Genomic DNA, 20,759 nt, shown 5'->3' with positions numbered 1-20,759 from the left:
CTCCTTCCTCTGTCCAGATGTCATGCCAAGCACTCTTCTTGCTGTAACCCTTACAACTTCTGCTGTAATTTTCCAGCTGTCTGGTAACTCTTCACTACCACCCAGTGCCTGTCTCAACTTCTCCCTAAACTCAACCTTGCAGTTTTCCTTTTTCAAATTCTACCATTTGATCCTTGGCTCTGCTCTCACTCTCTTCCTCTTCTTGATCTCCAGTGTCATCCTGCAGACCACCATCCTATGCTGCTTAACTACACTTTCCCCTGCCACCACTTTGCAGTCTTCAATCTCCTTCAGATTGACTCTTCTGCACAGGATGTAATCTACCTGTGTGCATCTTTCTCCACTCTTGTATGTAACTCTATGTTCCCCACTCTTCTTAAAATATGTATTCACTACAGCCATGTCCATCCTTTTGGCAAAATCCACTATGATCTGACCTTCTTCATTCCTCTCCTTGACACCATACCTACCATTTCACCTCCTCGTCTCCTCTGCTCCCTTCACCAACATGTCCAATGAAATTCGCTCCAATTACCACTTAATGTCCATTGGGAACACTGTTCAACACTTCATCCAACTCACTCCAAAAATCTTCTTTCTCCTCCATCGCACACCTAACTTGCGGGGCATATGCACTAACAACATTCATCATCACACCTCCAATTTCCAGCTTTATAATAATAAATATTAACATATCTATGAGAAGCAAAATCTTCAGCAATAATGGAAACAAATACTGTATTTAAAGAATCATCCTGATGTAAAGACCACATAGTACAGTCGTGGCCAGAAGTTTTGAGAATGACACAAATGTTAATTTTCTCAAAGTTTGCTGCCTCCATTTTTATGATGGCAATTTGCATATATTCCAGGATGTTTCAAAAGTGATCAGATGAATTGCAATTAATTGCAAAGTCCCTATCTGCCACGGAAATGAACTTAATCCCAAAATAACCATTTCCACTGCATTTGAGCCCTGCCACAAAAGGACCTACTGACTTCATTTCAGTGATCATCTCATTAAGACAGGTGGTAGTGTTGACGAGGACAAAGCTGGAGATCACTCCGTCATGCTGACTGAGTTACAATAGAGGGGTTCAATTATTGTGAAGAAGTCAGGAATGACAGCAGGCAGGTGTGAGTGCATCTGCACGCACAGTGAGGCAAAGACTTTTGGAGGATGGCCTGGTGTCAAGAAGAGCAGCAAAGAAGCCATTTCTCTCCTAGAAAAGTAGACTGATATTCTACAAAAGGTACAGGGATTGGACTGCTGAGGACGGGGGTAAAGTTATTTTCTCTGATGAATCCCCTTTCCAATTGTTTGGGGCATCCAGAAAAAAGATTGTCTGCAGAAGAAAAGCTGAGAGCTACCATCAGTCCTGTGTCATGCCAACAGTAAAGCATTCTGAGACCATTCGTGTGTGGTGTTGCTTCTCAGACAAGGGAGTGGGCTCACTCACAATTTTGCCTAAAACACCACCATGAATAAAGAATGGTACCAAAACATCCTCTGATCAACCATGGAAGAACAGTTTGGTGAGGAACTATGCTTATTACAGCATGATGGAGCACCATGCCATAAGGCAAAAGTGATAACTAAGTGCCTCGGGGAACAAAACATTGAAATTTTGGGTCCAAGGCCAGGAAACTCGTCAGACCTTAATCCCATTGAGAACCTGTTGTCAATCCTCAAGGTGGATAGACAAACAAAAAACCCACAAATTCTGACAAACTCCAAGCATTGATTATGCAAGAATGGGGTTCAATCAGTCAGGTTTTTGCCCAGAAGTTGATTGACAGCATGCCAGGTCGAAATGTAGAGGTCTTGAAAAAGAAGGGTCAAATACTGCAAATACTGACTCTTTGCATAAATTTAATCTAACTGTGAAAAATGCCTTTGAAACTTAGTAAATGTTTGTAATTATACTTCAGTGTACCATAAAAACATCTGACAAAAAGATCTAAAAATACAGAAGCAGCAAACTTGTGTCATTCTCAAAACATTTGGCCACAACTTTAAGTGTTTAATACCTCACTACTCCCTACTGACTTATAATTGCTCAGTTACTCTATATACAGTACATATATTTTCTTCATTTGCCTATCAGTGCTGTGTTGATTTTGTCATATGTTCCATATGGATTAATATCTGTATAGAATGAGGACAAACTTCCTATATATTGTCTAGTACTTACTATAAAAAAAAAAACCTCTGGTATACCGTTTTATTCATATTGTAAAAACCAGGCCTAAAACTGCTAATTGTTCTTTAAGATAAGGCTTTAAGATTAGGCAAAAGCCATTTTAAAACAACTATTTGTAAAATAAGCTCTGATTGTCAGTAACACTACAGCTCCATTACGCTTTTCTTAGAAGATGCTCACATGGAGTCAGCACAACCTGCTCATGTATTTATGCTATTGCAGACAAGCTTCTCTCTCGGTGACTATATATAGGAAATTACAAAGTATTTTAGATAATATATGATTAGGGTAAGTTTTAAAAGTTTTTTCTTACCATTTGTTTTCTGTCATTTAAAAATAAATAGGTAATTTTATATTTCAGTGGACAATATAATAAGGATTCCTCTGTAACCTGCATATATAATTCTAAAAGTTACCATAGTGTTAATAGTTAGTACTCACCTTGGCAAGGTATTCCCATTAACGTTGTACTCTCTAAAGTTCTTTTCATACTGAGGAAGTTCAACAAAGTCAATCACCCATTGCACAGTTTCATCCACTGTCCAGTTGTGCACTGAAAAAAATGAGAACAATATACTTTCAAACATGTCTATTAATTTAGTAAATTTACATATAATATTTTTCATAGATTTTACTGACAAATATGCAGCAAGGTCAATGACAGCTTTAATAAAAAAAAGGAAGATATATTAAGAAATAAGTGAAAAAGACTGTAAGGCTTTTTTCCTCTTTTGAAAACAAAGAGGCCAGTCTTTTTCATTTGTCAGATGGCCACCCACTTCTTTGATGATAACATACGTTAACAGGTCGAAAGAAATGTCAAAGAACTTTCTGGTGGTGATGGGTTAAAAAGAAAAAATAGAAAACTGCTAATATGAGACTAACTTAACATATGAGAAAAAAAATTCCATACTAAACTGTATTAGTTTTCCCCATACGTCTATCCTCGTCCTTTTCCTTGAAATATGTAGGTTTTTGCCATTTGTACTTGTAGGGATGATCTGTTAATATTCTAAGTTGCAAGTACTTACGCAAGACAGTTGCAAGTTGGGGCAGAATTAAAGGGAATAACAACTGTTGCATGAAAACACATGGCTGTCAAAGTTCCAAAGTTCCATATTTTCATTCTTCTTAAACAACATCTTACAGCTTCCCCTCATCTTAGAAAAAGTCAGTTTAATTTTCAAAAGCTTTTAAACAGCTAATATTTCCAAACAAATAAACATACACAATTTCTAAGTATTTGGCAGTCTGTCCTGTTTCTTTTCTGGGAGCTTTTTTGTCAGTATAAAATGAACATTTACTTATTTCAAACATTAACAGATGCAGACGCAGCCCTTATAAAATTATCTGTATATATATTGCTGACATATGTACTGGTACAGTGCGCTGCCTCACCCACCACACAATGAAACACCTCCGGATCCCAGTTGCAACCCCACAGGCAGACATGCAGTCTAGTCCCACCCTCTGGAAATGGACATCTGTCTGCTTCAGCCAGGAGTTATATGGATGTCCCTTGGCCTGTTTCAACTGCTCAGGTCCTCAGCAATGACAATCCTGCAAAACGGATTACCCTCAGAGAACTGTGCCACATGGCTGTATTGCCATAACTGACATGCCTCAACATGCAGGTAATGTGCCTTAATCGAGACTCCATGAGTAAGCGCTCATTCGATACAAAGTCAAACCAGCAGTAACCAAGGATTTTCGGAAGAAACACAGTACCAAAGGAGTCCAGTCTTCTTCTCAGGTCACTGGATGGTGTCCATGTCTCACAACTATATAGCAAAACAGGGACCAACAGAACTCTAAAGACTTGGACTTTTGTCTTTTTGCAGAGATATTGGGAGTGCCACACACTTCTTCCCAGTGACCTCCTGACCCCCCATGCTCTTCCAATCTGTCTACTGACTTCATAGGAAGAGTCACCAGACACATGAATGTTGCTTCCGAGGTAAGTACACCTCTCAATTAGGTCAACAATCCCTCCACAGACAAGACACACTACTGATGGCTGTGCCCAAGAGGTCAATAAAGGCCTGGATCTTGATTTTTATCCAGGACACTTGCAAGTTCAGACACTCAGACTTCATGCTCAGTCTGTCAAGAGCTCCGATCAGATCCTCCATGGACTCCGCAAAGACCACAGGATTGTCGGCGAAGTCAACATCATTGAGTCTTTCTTCACCAACAGATGCCCTACAGCAAGAAAACCCTATGTTACAAAACTTAGAAACATAATCTTTTACCTGTTCTACTTCTATTAGATATACTTAGAGGAGAGTACCACAAAACAGGAGTGGAAAAAGAAAACCTGTCTGGACCAAAGTCCGGGATCACCATGACATTGATGAACCTACCAGTAGCCCAAATACAATTCTCAGACGTAAACAAAGAATACGAGCGGGGACCCAAAAAACAAGACCTTTTCAAAAGCAATTATTTTATTTAAAATATTTTTAAAAATCTGCGGTGAGCTGGCACCCTGCCCAGGGTTTGTTTCCTGCCTTGCGCACTGTGTTGGCTGGGATTGGCTCCAGTAGACCCCCATGACCCTGTAGTTGGGATATAGCGGGTTGGATGATGGACGAATGGATATTTCAAAAATACTCCTATTGGAAGACACACAATTGACCAATCTCCTTTTCCAATGATCAAAACATTTTTGGAAGTCCTCAACTGGGATGCTATTTAGCGCTATCGTCGAAGCAGTGATCACGTCCTCCACACTGTTAAATTGGCGCCGTTTCAAGTCCCTTTTCATTCTGGGGAACAGGAAAAAGTCACGGGGGCCAAGTCCGGTGAGTAAGGGGGGTGGAGCACGAGTGTCATGCACTGACTGGTGTCAGACATGTGCGCTTAGGAGGCAGTCAACAAGCCCAGAGGTGAGCGTTACTTTAACAGATGGGGGATTGAATTGTGGTAATGATGCTTCTCTCTCTACCTTTATAGAACCAAGGAAGAAAAATAGTAATACTCACGCACCTACTATTACCACAACTACTATTACCAGTGAAAATGGCTCCTCAACAGGATCTTCTTCAGACACACTTCTGCCCAATCCTGATGGCATCACTTCCAGCCCACCAGTGGTGACATCACTTTCGTCCAGTCCTGATGATGTCACTTTCGGTCCGCCAGTGATGATGCCACTTCCACCCAGTCCTGATAATGTCACTTCCAGTCCACAATTGTTGACGTCACTTCCGTTTACATCTAACTTCCTGCCAGATTATTTCCTGCAGCCATTTTCTACTGTATAAAAACGAGCCTTAACAATCTTTGTTGTCGAATGTTAGATTTTGAATCAGTTTTCACCAATTTTGCATCCCAGCAATATACGGGGAAATTTCCCAACACTTAATAATGATTTAGTGGAAGTTATTTCACCACACTGGTCAAAAACTGGCAAATGCAACACTGTGCGTGCCAGGGAATTACCATGGTGAAGGAGCCATTCGCCCATCTACCATAATTCTGGCCTTGTCCTCCGCACTTTCTCTCTCAGCCGCCTTAAGACCTCCAGATAGTACTCTTGGTTGACCGTCTGACTCCTTGGAACAAATTCCTTGTGCACAATGCCTCTAATGTCAAAGAAACAAATCAGCATCGTTCTCACGTTCGATCTCACATGTTTGGCTTTTTTGGGCATTGGTGAATCAGGATTGTTCCACTGGCTCGATGCTTGTTTCGTTTCAGGGTTATACCTGTAACACCAACTCTTGTCCCCTGTTATGACCCTGGACAAGAAGTCTGGGTCACTTTCAAGCTCCATTTTCATGTCTTTCCACACATTGAGTCAAGTGTTCCGCTGGTCTTCGGGTAGCAGACAGGGGACAAATTTGGCCAAAACACGCCCCATGCCCAGGTCAAAATGCGCTGAACTGTGCTCTATGTTATTCCTGTAGTTTCTGACAAGTTGTCAATTGTGCAACGAAGGTCTTCATTTATTTCTTCACGGATTTTTGCAATGTTTTCGTCGTTCTGGCTGCTTGAAGGGTGTCCAGAACGGGGTTGATCCTTGATGCTTAAATTTCCATTCGAAAACTCTCACCCAACAGCATTTGGAATGATTCCGTTGGTGTTTTGCAAAGTAGAAAACAAAATTTCAAATAAGTTCTTTGTTCCGTGAAATTCGACATCACAATTTCGACAGGGTCACGAGAACAGCTTCTAAAAACAATGACTGCATGACACGTGAGATTGTTTCACAGAGGCGTCCGCCTGGCTACTGACTGGCGAGGGATGAGAGAACAAACTCTGGCCTTGAACCAACCCCCTCCACTCGCCATCCAGCCACACTGAGGCAAGTCTCGTTTCTTTTGTGTTCCCCCTTGTAAAGTAATTGAGGCACTAAATAGAAGTATTTAATAGTTACTAATTAAATTTTTAATAAAGCACTTAACACTAATGGAAGTCAATTAACAAAAGCACAAAAAGCACAAAAGACAAATCTTAAAAATGGCTAGCTGAAATCAAGCACCAATTGTGAGGATTTAGAGTTGGCTGTGTTAGACAAGGGCTTTATTAACTTCCATTGATTTAATTATTTTTAATTGTAGGTTGCAGTAGGTGGGTTGTCTCTTTTTCTTGATTTTTTTCATGGAACTGCTTACACCATCTTCTTCCAGTGTGTTTCTGTTGGTAATCATTGTTTTTGTTTGTCTTTTGCTTTTTGGTTACCCCATATTTTTGTTTAAAGTACAGTGGTATCTCGGTATACGTCCTTAATCCGTTCCAGATCCTTGGACTTATACCAAACAGGACATATACCAAACTAATTTTTCCCATCTATACTAATAAAAGGCAAAGCCCTCACTGACTCACTGCCCGACTGACTGACTCACTCATCACTAATTCTCCAACTTCCCGTGTAGGTAGAAGGCTGAAATTTGGCAGGCTATTCCTTACTGCTTACTTACAATGGTTAAGCAGGTTTCATTTCGAAATTCTACACGTAACGGTCGACAACGTCTGTCATGTTAAACTTTCTTATTTATGGCCCCATCTTCATGAAATTTGGTAGGCGGCTTCCCTGCGCTAACCGAAACCGATGTACGTACTTATTTTGGTGGTATGACGCCAATGTTGGCCGCAATATTGAACTTTCCAACGTCACTAATTCTCCATCTTCCCATGTAGGTAGAAGGCTGAAATTTGGCAGGCTCATTCCTTACAGGTTACTTACAAAAGTTAAGCAGGTTTCATTTAGAAATTCTACGTGTAACAATCATAACGGTCGACAATGTCCGCCATGTTAAACTTTCTTATTTATGGCCCCATCTTCACGAAATTTGGTAGGCGGCTTCCCTGCGCTAATCGAAACTGATATGCATACTTATTTCGGTGGTATGACGCAACTGTTGGACACCATGTTGAACTTTCCAACGGTCTTTGTTACCCATGGGCCCATCTTCAAGAAATTTGGTACGCGGGTTCCCAACGCTAACTGAATCCTACTTACGTACATATACAGTATACACCCATACCCTGCAACTCGGTCGCCACGTAAGGAGGCGTTGGGTCCCCCATCCCCACGCCTCCCACGTTGTTGGCTGCCTGCCTATATAAGGCTGTCCATCATTCTGGTCTCTTCATTCCCTTCCTTGCTTTGCCACGGTATTCACGTCTCCCTGCTGATAACTGCAGCCTTTTTATTTAATCCACAGCTTCTCCGCTGTTTTATTATTTATTATGATTATAGTTATTGTATAGGTATTTTATACTTAGTTTACATTAATCAGGTACCCATTTCCTTTTATCGTTCCAACCGTACCCCCATTTATATGTCTATCGAGGTGATCACCATTGATCAAAGAACTGTCACCTACCAAGTGGTTTCCATGCCCGGAGATGGCGCCTGCCTTTTCCATTCTCTGTGTTACATATTGCATGGCCATATCAGGCTCAATCTTGATATTCGGAGGAACATTGCGTCTTATGTATTGAATGACTGAGACAGGTTCAAGGTGTGGACTGATGACAGTACAGGAGATAATTATACTACACAGGAGCACTATAAGAGTGAAATGCTTAAGCCCTTCACCTATGTTCTGCATGTGAGTTGATGGCTGTCGCTGAATTGTTCAGTTGTCACTTTCAAGTGTACCAAAATGGCCAAATATTTTACACCTTTGGACAACCGCCAATGCCTCTTAAACATCTTAGATTCACAGGTGATGATTTGAGTAGTGGACACTTTGATGTTTATGAATGTTTAAACTCTCAAAAGCTGGATGCGAAGTTATCGATGAAACCGGTTATATGCTTACAACGCTTGACATATGCCGAATGTCACTTCAACACAACAAGTCCTGTAAATACTAACGTAATTGAAACAAACCATGAAACTCAAACCGATTATGACAGCACCAATCCAAGCTGTGAGATTTGAGGCAAGATTGCTTTTCACATGGCCAACTTTACATTGCATGCTCAAGAGTAAGCTCAGCGCACAGCTTGGTCATATTACAACCGGAGGGCCGAACTGACAATGTGGCATACAAAGAGATCCTTAACAAATAATTATTGGTATATTTTCCCTCAGTTTAAAAAGGTTTACTTTTCTTCTTATTAAAAATTTTAGGCAGTATTTTAAGGCGGGTATTTTGCTAGTAAGAAATAATGGGAAAATGATTAATCCGTTCCCATGAAAAAAAATCCTATTGTTATTGGCATATTATAGATTGATGGGGTTGTATAAAATAATTGAAACACTGATTAATACTAAAATACATAAATAATGAAAAAAAAAATGAAAATTTAACCTCACTTTACTTTTTAATAACGTCTTTGTTTTTCACAATCGTAGATACCGTCGTTCTCGGCAAACGGTATGCAACAGCCATAACCCAGATATGCATGCCACCTTCATACTTTTCAACAATCAATTCAAATTTACGTGAAAAAACACAAAATCACATTGTGACGATGCGGGTTTGCTTTATGCTCCCATCTGCTGTCAGGGAGCCCCTGAACCCTACACCATCGTTAATGTTACCGATGAGCTTAGCACTGAGGCACAACAAAGCAATGGGGATGGTGAAAAAGTGCAAAGTGCTTTTATTAAAACAATCAACAAAACAAAACAAGGTGTTCAAATTAAAGTGCAGTGTCCAAAGTTCCAATAAATAATCCATAAAATTAAAAGTGAAACGTGGAGGTTAAAAACAATAGGAAAAAAGTCTTCTTAAAAACAACGAGGTTAAAATACAGCAGGACGCATTACGCCTACGCTGGGGAATACACTCGCCCAAGCCTTAAGTGGAGAATTATTCTCCTTCCAGTCAATCCCGCTCCATGATCACTCAGTGGGAGTAACCACTACTACTATTCCCTGGGTGTCGGCCCAACACCCAGGCTCCCTGTTCAGCTGCAGCGCTCTCCTGCACCATCTCTCTCTCTCTCAACCTCCCATCCATTCTTTCTTTTTCCTCCCCTTCCAGCTGACTCGCGCTTCTGTTTATCAAGATAAGCAACCCCAGGAACAATGACGAATGCGGATGGTCTCTCATCTGTGCACTTAGGTAAGAAATGCCCACATCGCGAATCGCCCCGAGTACCGCTTCAGCTACACAACCACCATACCCCCTCACCAAGCCGCGAGCGCGGTGATTATTTATTTTAAAACTGGCCTTTGACAAGGGCTGTGGACCCGCTATACCACACACGTGAAAATTCACAGAGAATTATAGCGCATGTTGTTTATTGAATGCTAACAACTGGCGCACTGACGGTTGTGGGCATTCGTGGCTTTGTCTTGAGAGAGGTAAACAAGGGTAGCACGTGAGTCGTACTCCAAACAAAGGTCGTATACCAAGCAAAATTTTTTGCGTCCAAACAGGACGTATACCAAGTTGGACTTATTCCAAAGTGCACGTATACCGAGGTACCACTGTACATGCTTAAATGTTTGTCTTTTTTTTGTTTTGGGTGTTTGGTGTTTGTCTACTCCTCTCATCTGCTAAGCCCTAGTCAGTCACTACATAGTGCTCTCATTAGCAGCTGCCTGTTACTTTCAGAGCCATGGCTTGTCAGGATAACTCCAGGAATTTTTTTGCTCTCCCTGTCAACTACAAATAGGTTCCAGCATCATTTATTTAATTATTTATTCTGGTGCAAAATGAAACCTGGAACCCCTGATTAAGAATTATCCCAAACTAAAAACCCTTAACTATTGAGAAAACCAACCTTTAAAATGTGGTAAGACGATTCTAAATAATGAACTCGACTTTGAAACAAACCAAACCAAACAAGGAGCTTAAAATACTTACAGAATGTACTAGAAAGGAAACTATAAAGCACAGCCAGAGATAAAAGAATAACTCAAAACCGAAAGAACTTCTATTAATACTTTAAAGAAGAATAGTTCATAGAAATACTTAAACAAAGAAAACAAATTCACTTAAAAATAAAAAAGCAACAAGACAGTAAACCAAAAGTTCAAAATTCAAACCAGAGCTAAATCTTCATGAAACAAAGAAAAATTCACACACTGAGAGCGTCCATAGACCAATAAAGCTGGTTATACATTTCAGTTGGGGCACAAAGTAATACTTTGGCAATGCACTGCTGCAATGCTCACCTTTTACTTGCTCAACTCCAGCTCAAAAGTGATCAGAGTGTAAGTAGTGGCCATATTTGATAATGAGGTTACAAAGTCAGAATGGACACCCATTTAGACCATGACTTAAATATCCAAAAAAGACAAACCCATAAACAATAATGAAAACAAAGTTGAACAAAAGCCCTTCCCAAAAAAACAAAACAAACAATGTAACAATTTCTCTTATTTATTGCAAACCTTCAACTATAAAATATCATTTGACACATAGGACATTTTTGCTATTCCTTAGAAACCCAACTATGGATTTTCCAAATTTACTAAAATCATTGTCTTCCCTGTTTTTTTTTCATTTTCCACCAGATTAGCTACTATTTACACGGATATATGTGGATAGCGGGTCCGCGCCTCAAGAGTGGCCATTTTAATTAATAAATAAATAATGAACATGCTTGTGCTGGGGAGTGTGAGCAGGTGTAAGCAATCTGCCATGAAGACGCTTTGTCTCTGGGTTGGAGTGAGGCAGTTAGCCATCCGTGCGTTGCTTTGCCGGCATTTGCGGGCAGTATGATTGCTTTGTTATCAGCCCGGGGCGGTTCTCAGGTGATCGCACCTGTAATCGTTCCCCCAGCCTGTAAAGGGGAGTGTAGAAAACAGAAACAGAAAAGAAAAAAAGAACAGAGGTTAAAGGAGAGAGAGAGAGAGAGAAAGGCATGAGCAATGGTAAGCCGGAGCTTAGGAGAAAAGCAGGTGGATAGGAATGGTGCCACAGGAGGTAGTGCATGGTTGGCACTCAGAAGGTGGCATGAGGAACACTCCTGAGAAGCCAGTAGCAGGAGTGATCATTATGCTCTGTATGATCCTCGCATCGGGTGGAGCCTCTGACTGGCAGCGGTGGCCGGATGGCAAGCTTTAGCCGTGTGGAGCCTGGATTAGCAGTGGTAAGAGTGGGAGCAGGGTCCAGTGTCTCTCCATGGTACACCATGCATCGGGCAGCAGGGACATTGGCAAGGAAGAGATGCATATCTGCACCTGTTAGTAGACATCTCTCTATGCTGCAAAGTCCTAGCAGGTAGGACAACCCGGAGAGGCATTGGTTTTTAAAGGGAAGCACTGTTTTAACCTCGTTTTTATTGGATTATTTATTGATTTTAACCTCCACCAGCATTTGGATGATTTTATGGATTATTTATTTATTATTTTTTTAAGCACTGCATTTTGGGCATTATTTGGATTTGTTTGTTTTAATAAAAGCACTTGCACTTTTCACCATCCCTTTGCTTGGTGTGTTTTGTCCTCATCAGCTCAGCTAATCCAGTAATGTTATTGATGGTGTCAAGTTCAAGAGGCTCCCAAAAGCAAAGAGGGAGCAAGGAGCAAACCTGCTCTGTCACAACATGGTGCCTCATTTTAATTTTGCTAATTTAATGCTGCCCCAAGAATTGGTCAGAGGTTAGACATCTCCTCACCTGTTTCTTAGGAAACAATAGAAGGCCTTAAATTAAAAACTCTTCTTCTATTGGTGATAGTTGTGGGGCTGAGAGTACTCTACCTGACATGTGTCTTTGTGTCAAGATCTAGTGCAACTGGAACTAGTTAGTTCACCCTGTTAGCTCTCCTTACATTTTGGGCTACCACTGAATCCATCATGGTGGCTCTCGTATCTCTTTCACATTTTCCATTCACTACTTTAAAGCTTATGGAATATTCATCATATTGAGGTCCCATTCTTCAATACACTCAACATTTGGTGCAGGATAGAAAGGCATCTCAGCCCATGCCTTATCCGGCAGAGTTTTACTCCCTCATTCCATAATTAAGCTTATGCATTGGTAGTAATCCTGTCTCCTTTTCCCCTTAGTAAAATCGAAGAATTGCAATATTTTAGGGCATAAACACTGAACTTTCTAGTTTTGATACTCCTTTTATTACTCCAGCTAATATCTAATCTCAAGACATGTGGGGATTAGCTATCTTTTTCTCTCCATTTCTATCCTTTACTTAAATTTTCTCATTTACTCGCCCCTGCTCTTAAATCTGTGTTAATTTAATATAGGATTCTCTTTGCAAATCAGCTTATAACCCCTTACCAATAACCTTGACTTGGTAGCATGACCTACCCTTAGCACGCTCTTCTTAAAATTCTGTTTTAAAAATATCTCGATGTCTTTCAGAAACCCCAACCATCAACATAATAAATTCAAATTTGTAAATCATTTATACCTTACTCCCAGAAAATGTCTTGGTATATGGCTGTCATAGGACTCCTACTGACACTAATGTATAGATTCAGCACTTGTGACACTGATATATAGTTCTGCCCTCCAGATCTGGCCTTTTGGACTGCAGTTTGCACTTTTCTGTCCTCTATCCTACTGATTAAGTTTTGCCTTTTGTTAAAAATCTTCCTCTCCTAGACTTATCTTCACTTCCATTTTTTAATTAGCAACAATAGCGACAAAATCTTTTACAGTCTTGCACTGAAAATCTCCTGACTGCTTTGCATTTAGTTTTAGGAAATTCAAAACTTCATTTATCTCTTCTTGAGTTCTTTCCAGCTTGGATAAACAGACCATCCAGGTCAAACATTTGAAAATGGCTCTTGGGTGAAACTGGTTCGGAGTTGGAGATCAACATTGCTACCCAGCATTTTAACAACAATAACATTTATTTCTATATTACATTTTTTTTTTTTTAAAAAAAGGATGCAGCTCAATTATACAAGATGTAAAAGAAGTAGTCACATGCAGAGAAAAACAAATTAAAATTAGATTAGAATAATAATGATCTCATTTTGTTTCCTCTTCTGTATCGATGGTGTCCTTTAGATACTTGTGCCTTCTCCTCTGATAGGTTCAGACCACCCTTTACTGTAATCCTTGAATTTCTTTGCAAGTGGATATCAAGGGTATGACTTTTGAGTGTTTATTGTGGGTTGCATCTCCAGTTTCTGTTTCTTAAAGTCTGCTTAAATTGGTTTGATGTGTCTTGTGATTTCTTCAGCATTTTATCTCTGTATCACCTCTGAGCTTATGAGTCAAGTATTGCCACTCTTCATTCACTTTGGTATTGTCATGAATACTTTACACTTTCATTACATCTTTAGACTTTCACTGGGTTCACACAGCAAGTCATGTACCAAACACTCATTCTTATGTAAATGTCTGTGCCACTAACATTCTAAGCACTTAAGTACATAATAACAGAAGCTGCTCTCCCAGTGTGGATTCTTTCAGAGGGACAGCCATATTATAAACTAACCTAATTTCTCATAAAAATTGAATACACATACTTGGAGCAGTGCTAGTAAAATCACAAAGCATAATTTTTCAATTTTCAGAGCTGTTTTTTTCCTTTCTCACTGAATGTGCCATGTTTGTCTTATCATGGTTTTCATCCTTTTCTAACACTGGCTACTCTGGTCATGGTCAAGGATATGCTGTATATACTAGAAAGAACAACTGTAAATCCCCTACAGTGTGTAGTCACAGAGCATTTCTCCATGGTTTTAACGAAATAAAGCCAGATTATCAAAGCTGGGCAGACTGTCAAGGCTTCAGGGATGTAAGAGCTTATATCAAATGTGGGAAAAAATCCTTTTATTGCAAACAACCAGACTTCCAGTGTGACTCATCCATGTGCCTCCGGAGGAAAACATATGTTCATTTGCTGTTGATAACAGCAGTTTGTTTTCTTAATAAATGTGTTTATGCCTGTTTACAATATGTCTCTTGACCCTAAACAGAAATATCTTCCCACTCCAAAATATAACATACACATACCCCCTGTGCCCCCAAGCCCCATGAAAAAGAACAACTAGATATTATGCCTGGATCCATTTCAATATGTATTTGTTTAATGATGAGACTCTTACTTGGCTAAAGCAAAAAAAGAAAGATGGGTGACCAGATGGATGAGCGTATTGTTTAGCTTCTGGAGGTTCAAATTGCCTATGATTAAAATTTAAGGGCATTGCAGGGATTATGTTACAAAATATAATTATCTCTTAAAATTAATCTTAAAAAACCATTAAAAATAAAATGTATACTTTGTAAATCTTTAGCATGCTGTACAAGAATTACAAAAGCAGATCAATTAGTTTAACTGTTTACTGTTAATTAACTATACTCAAGCAAACGTTTGGGATTTCCTTACATTATTAGTATCCGATCCACTGCTTAGATTTGGGTTGTTTTGTTTTCAATCCTATTTTTTGTAAAAATTGATCTATCTGTATGGAATGATTATAATAAAATCAATAAAAATATATATATAAAAAATAAGATTTCCAAAAAATATAAAACAGCAAATGAAACTGAGACAAGGTTTCTGTGCAAATCACAAGATTAGCAGCAAGTGGAAGTCTAATGCCCTCATTTTAGTGGCATTAAGTTTGTGAGCGGAGCTCAGAAGGTCATTTACGGGGAAACACTTGCAACACTTGGTATTTCACCTTCAGTTAGAATTTTGATCTGCTCAAAAAGTGGACAAACTGAGCACCAGGGATAATGGTGACCAACGACTGCAGTTAAGAAATGAAAGGATAAGGAGCAATTGGGAAGTCAAAAAAAAAAGAATCCAAAGAGTAAAACTAAAGGAACATTGGAGTAAAAAATGGGATGAAGTTAAAAATTTAAATACTAGAATGGCTAAACACAGAAACTAACGAAACAATTTAAGCCTCAACAACGAGTAAAATTGAAACACAGGTTGAATGGACAGGAAAGAAGCCTGTGGAGAGTATGGCACACATACTGTTTAAAGTAACAGAAGACACTGCCAAATAATGTCAGCACAGAGAGGTACGTGGTCTTACAGCTTACTGGTCACAGTTTGGGTTGTAGGCGTTCATTTAGCTATACCACATATATAGTCAGCTTTTTATGTGAATAAGAAACACGATAAAAATTTATACTACCAGTATGACTTCCTATTCCGAAAAGTATATACTGTATCTGTGCTGCACTACCCAGTGGGCAAGAGACTTGTGTTGGTGTTTAGTATTCACTCTAAGATATGGTAGCACTGTGGGACTCTCGGACTTCAGGAGGGCTGCTCGCTTTCGCCACACTATAATGGGTCTTGTGCGTCTGTGGCAGCTTGCCCTTTTCAAATGTTCCCATGTGGCCGGCACTGAAGCTGATTGTTTCAATAATGGAATGGTACAGTTTTCTAAGCCAGAATGGTGTAAAATTAGTTCTCACCATTGTGCAAGTCTGATTAGCAGCCCCAGAAAGTATTTGATGGAGGTTATGTAAGTTACTAAATGCAGGCAGGACTGTGAATGTCTAAGCAAGGAGTTCAGTAATAACAAGGAGAAGAGTTTGTGCAATATAAGCTTATTCAGATTTTGTTTGTCTATATTATTTTGACTACATTTAAGACCAAACTATATTTTTGAATAACTAATGCAGAAATTCCAAAGATTCACAAACTTTTATGATATATGGAGGTTAAGTTACTAAAAAAAAATCTCAAGATGAGCATTTTCAGTGTGCTGAAGGTAACAGATAAATGAAATAAACAAATGTAAACCACATCAGCTTGAAGATGAGTATTGCTGTGGCCTTATATGAAAGGGGGCTTAAAAGTAATACATCACTGAGGAAGAATGTGTGGTGTCAGACAATTTCCCACTTCAGTCGCTAGTTTCTCCAGAGGTTTGAATCTAAAATTAAAGCTTTTGGTTAACTCTTAATTTTCACACTAGACTAAAGTGAAGATTTACAGTAATATTATACTCAATTATTATTTTTGAAAAGCTGTAAAGCAGTTTGAAAAATAGAAAGCAAACTATTTCTATACATAAAAGGTAATCTGATGTTTAAAAATAATAATTATTGTTGAAAGAAAAAAAAAAAAAAAACTTGCAGGTACCACACACAGTATGTTCTCAAACATACTTAATCCAATTAAGTGTCATGGGAAGCTAGAGTCTTGGCAGCATGAAACCGGTCTGGGCAGGATAGGAGCTTATTTCCTACTCAAGCATTGGCCAAATTAAAAATGGCAGTTCAACAAACTTGCATGCCTTTGGAGATGTGAGAGGAAAACCAGAATATTCTGAGAATATCTCATGCATAAATAATGATCAGGCACTGGATCCATGAGGCAGCAGTCCTAGCCACTATGTTGTCTCTTTTTCTAGGAGAGCTCTCTGTTCTAAATGTCTCCTACCATGTACCATTTCGGTGGTGACTATATCTTTAAATATTCAATTAATTTATTAAATTCTTGTTTTAGATGCTATAGTAGATTTTCTATTATCTGTGAAAATCCAAACACATATTTGCAAATAATTAATGGTTTATGCTTGATTCTACTGTCATTTCCATATGCCAAGAATTTTTTTCAACTGTACAAATAAAGCAATGATGTTAAAGATTGCTTTTTTACTTTATTAAAATTGTTGCTTCTGTTTTAATGGTTTTCCAGTTTATTGACATAAAAGTGACAAAAGTTAAACTTTAAACAATATCTTTCCTTAATACGATGATATAATCACATTCCAGTAAATGACTAGGATGAATTTTAGAATAAATACAAAAGATACAGAATGTAATCAGAAGGATAAAGTGGGTATAAACAAAAGAATGCAGATGTTTTTAAAAAAAATATCAATTTCTGTAAACACTGAGCAGTAACTTAAACAACTTTTTCAGGATTTATGGGACAGTACTACCAAAGTCTAGAAGCAAACACTTTAGTACAGTATGAACTGTAAGTTATTAGATTCAAATGTAAAGGAGCCCCAGGGATGCCTACAGTACATACAGAATATAAAACTGCAGCACATATATGGAGTTAACTGCTATGCTTCATTCCCTGTGAACCTGTCAAACAGCTCTAGATAAAAGACTCTTTGTCAGAACTATGAAAACTGACACTAGATCCGTTTACAGGAAATTTAGGTAACACTTTAGATTAGTTACCATGTTACACATTTACTCCTGTATAACAAGACCTTAGCATACAGTTCTTTGGGTCTTTATAACACTTATAAAGAATTAGTAAAGTGTTTATTCATCTCTGCAATGTGTCCTACAAACAAAACTTCACCCTGGAGTGGTCTGAGATGGCTTAACTGAGATGCATTTCTCTTGATATTACATATTAAGTACAAGGCCTATCATATTATTAATATTTTAATAATCATATTAACAAGTAATTTTACCATCATGTCAATATGCCCTGTTGCACAGTGTCAGGGATGCCAGGGGCCATGACCCGGCCGGGACGCCATGAGGGACCGGATGTGGGTCTGAGCCCACCCTGGATCACGTGGGAGCTGCCTTCCGGGTTGTTCTGGGGATCACGGGTACAAGGCATGGAAGCTCCACCCTGTAGGGGCCCGTGGTCACTGCCAGGAGGCCCCCAATGCCTTGGGGACCTGTTACCCCAGCACTTCCGCCACACCAGGAAGTGCTGGGGGGAAGAATTAGGACGGCGCCCGGAGAGCTGCCGGGAGGACAGCCGGCACTTCCGCCACACTGGGGCGTGGCTAGAGGAGGAATGCTGGGAACACCTGGGGCTCATCCGGGTCCTGTATAAAAGGGGCCGTCTCCCTTCATTCGAGGCTGGAGTCGGGAGGCGGAAGGACAAAGCTCAGGAGACCTGTGGAGGCGGCCCGAAGAAAAGGCATTGAGTGGCCAGGACTTTGTATTTGGGGTTCGTTTGTGCACTGAACTGGGTCTGTGTGACCAATTAGATACTCGTAAATATTGTAAATAAACGTGTGGTGGTTGAGAAACAACATGTCCGCCAGTCTGTGTCCGGGCCGGGTTCACAACAGAGATGAATAATCTATTTACTGATGCTTTAAAATTATAATTAAGACTAAAATAAATCTTTGTTAAGGTCTGCTTGCATAAGAGCAATTTTTTTCAGTACCTAAAGTGTTACCAAAAATTTAAGATTGCTGGGCAACAACAATTCCAAAACATGAAAAGTGTAGATTAAAATAAAACTACTACATATTTTTTTCTTTAATTACAACCAATTCACTATATTATTAAGATAGATTTACAAATGTCAAGTAGCAGCAAAATAATGTAAACCATTATATGTCACAACACAGACACAAATCAATAAAAAAAATAAAAATATTTCAGTAATAATGACAATATTTTTATATGGTTATCCTATTTTTACATCCATAAAGTATAAAGATGACTAAATTAGTAATGAAATTGCATGTTTCAGTTTTAAACATCTAACTTTTGGGCCCTTCATGGTTGTACAATCACCTTGAGTGGGTGTGAGATTGTAATGTGTGCTACTGAAAGTACTTTTGACATGACCAACATTCCCAGACGACTGGTAAAGTGTAAAACATATTTAACCCAGCCAAATCACTACAGAACTCTGTAATAAAAGGTCTTTTTTATTCCAGTTAGACCATGTACTGACATTCTTGTGATATCTCAGAAAAAAGCTTGAAAAAAAAAAAAAAGAAAAAAAAAAAAATGGAAATCCTTCAACAATAATAATAAGAATCCACCCTATGCTGAACTTTTACAAAAAAAAAAAAAAACTTTCTTCAATTAGAAACATCATTCTTTATATTTTCCCAAATCTTTACCATCTTTTTGAAAAGTGTGTATGGAACAAATATGAACAAAAGGGATTAGATTGTTTATTGTTTGCCGTCCGCTATAAAAAAGATTTTCTTCTGTACTTGCTAAATAAAAAGCAAACAGCAACAAGCTGAACACGTCTGATGTTCAATTCCTAGGGAAAACATGAGAGGCACATCCCTTTGTTAATTTAAAGGTCCAAGTTAAAGATGCAATAGATTTTCACCAGGTAAAAAAAAAAACGGACATTATTGTTAACATGCAGTACGGTCCAGTAGCTAAAACAATTGACTTCCAAGGTTGCTGGTTTATTTCTTGCTGCTGACTCACTTTGTGTTCCTGTGCAGGTCTTTAATCTTTCAGTAATGCAATTGTAAAATATACACAGAAGTGATTGTAGTGTCTCCATAACCACAAAGCACTTTGCGATAATGTTCATAATAGAAAGATGCTACATTAAAATAAAAGTTGCTGTTTTATTTTATTGTTGCCATACCATTCAGTCCAGTTTATGTTTATTATTTTGTATATAATGCTTCACTGTTTGGTACAGTTGTTATTAGTCATATCTTACAGGTACAAAGTCTGCAATGTTTGGACTGTGCATGTTTAAGTAAAGTTCCAACATGCCTATGTATGAATTATGATGGGAGAAAATAAAATATGCTGCATAATAGGCAATAGTTTGCTGGGAAGATGGGTTTCTAAATACATACTGGAAGAAGTATTTCCACTGATATTCTTGCAGTGGCGTGCAGAGGCTAGAAGATGCCCAAGGCAAACTCCTTGATTGTATGCCCCCTAAGGTGAGGTGCTGTCAAAGTGAATGGTAAAGAAGGCATATGAATATGATAAAGAAAGGCATATTAAATGAGAAATAAACACTTTATTCAAATTAAATATTTATTTAAGTTTGTTTCCCCAAATTAGATCTCCTCTCTGAAAACAATTGTACTAGTTCATTTTTTACATCATCTGTGAGGAATTCTTTTTCAATGCTGATTGAAGCCAGGTTGGTCAGAAGCTCTTGTAACATGGAAGATCTGAAAGGTCAAGAACCCCAACTAAACTCTTGAACATGCAAGAATTATAACATAACCCAAATTTTCTCTGGCTTCACAGACATATTTATCCAACTTACCTTACTGGACTAGCTAGAAAAAGAACACAAGAGATGAAATACGTGAGGTAAACTCTTCACTGCACCATGGTTGGAAAAATGACACGTGCACTGAGGGAGGGAGAGGGAGTGGAGCATCTCTCTTGTGCTGAAGCCCTACACAATGTTGTTTGACTCGTGGGTTCAATTTCCTGTCCCACGTGAAATAAACATAATTTTCACAATGTTTTCAAGGGAAGGCCTCTTTTCGCTGCGCGGGGCACGGTCAGGCCCGGTGTGAGCACTTCTACCAC

The 20,759-nt window shown here is 38.9% G+C and overlaps 1 protein-coding gene across 1 annotated transcript in view; it reads right to left on the bottom strand.

Moving 5' to 3' along the window:
- Window positions 1-20,759, bottom strand: part of stim2b (stromal interaction molecule 2b) — a 238,852-nt gene that overhangs the window by 57,021 nt on the left and 161,072 nt on the right. The window contains exon 4 of the mRNA XM_039751262.1: window positions 2,646-2,757. Within this exon, the coding sequence (XP_039607196.1) occupies window positions 2,646-2,757 (112 nt within the window). The remainder of the gene's footprint in view (window positions 1-2,645; window positions 2,758-20,759) is intronic.

Source organism: Polypterus senegalus, chromosome 4, assembly GCF_016835505.1.
Source record: "Polypterus senegalus isolate Bchr_013 chromosome 4, ASM1683550v1, whole genome shotgun sequence".
Classification (NCBI taxonomy): Eukaryota; Metazoa; Chordata; class Cladistia; order Polypteriformes; family Polypteridae; genus Polypterus; species Polypterus senegalus.
This window is presented reverse-complemented; position numbering and strand designations above follow the sequence as displayed.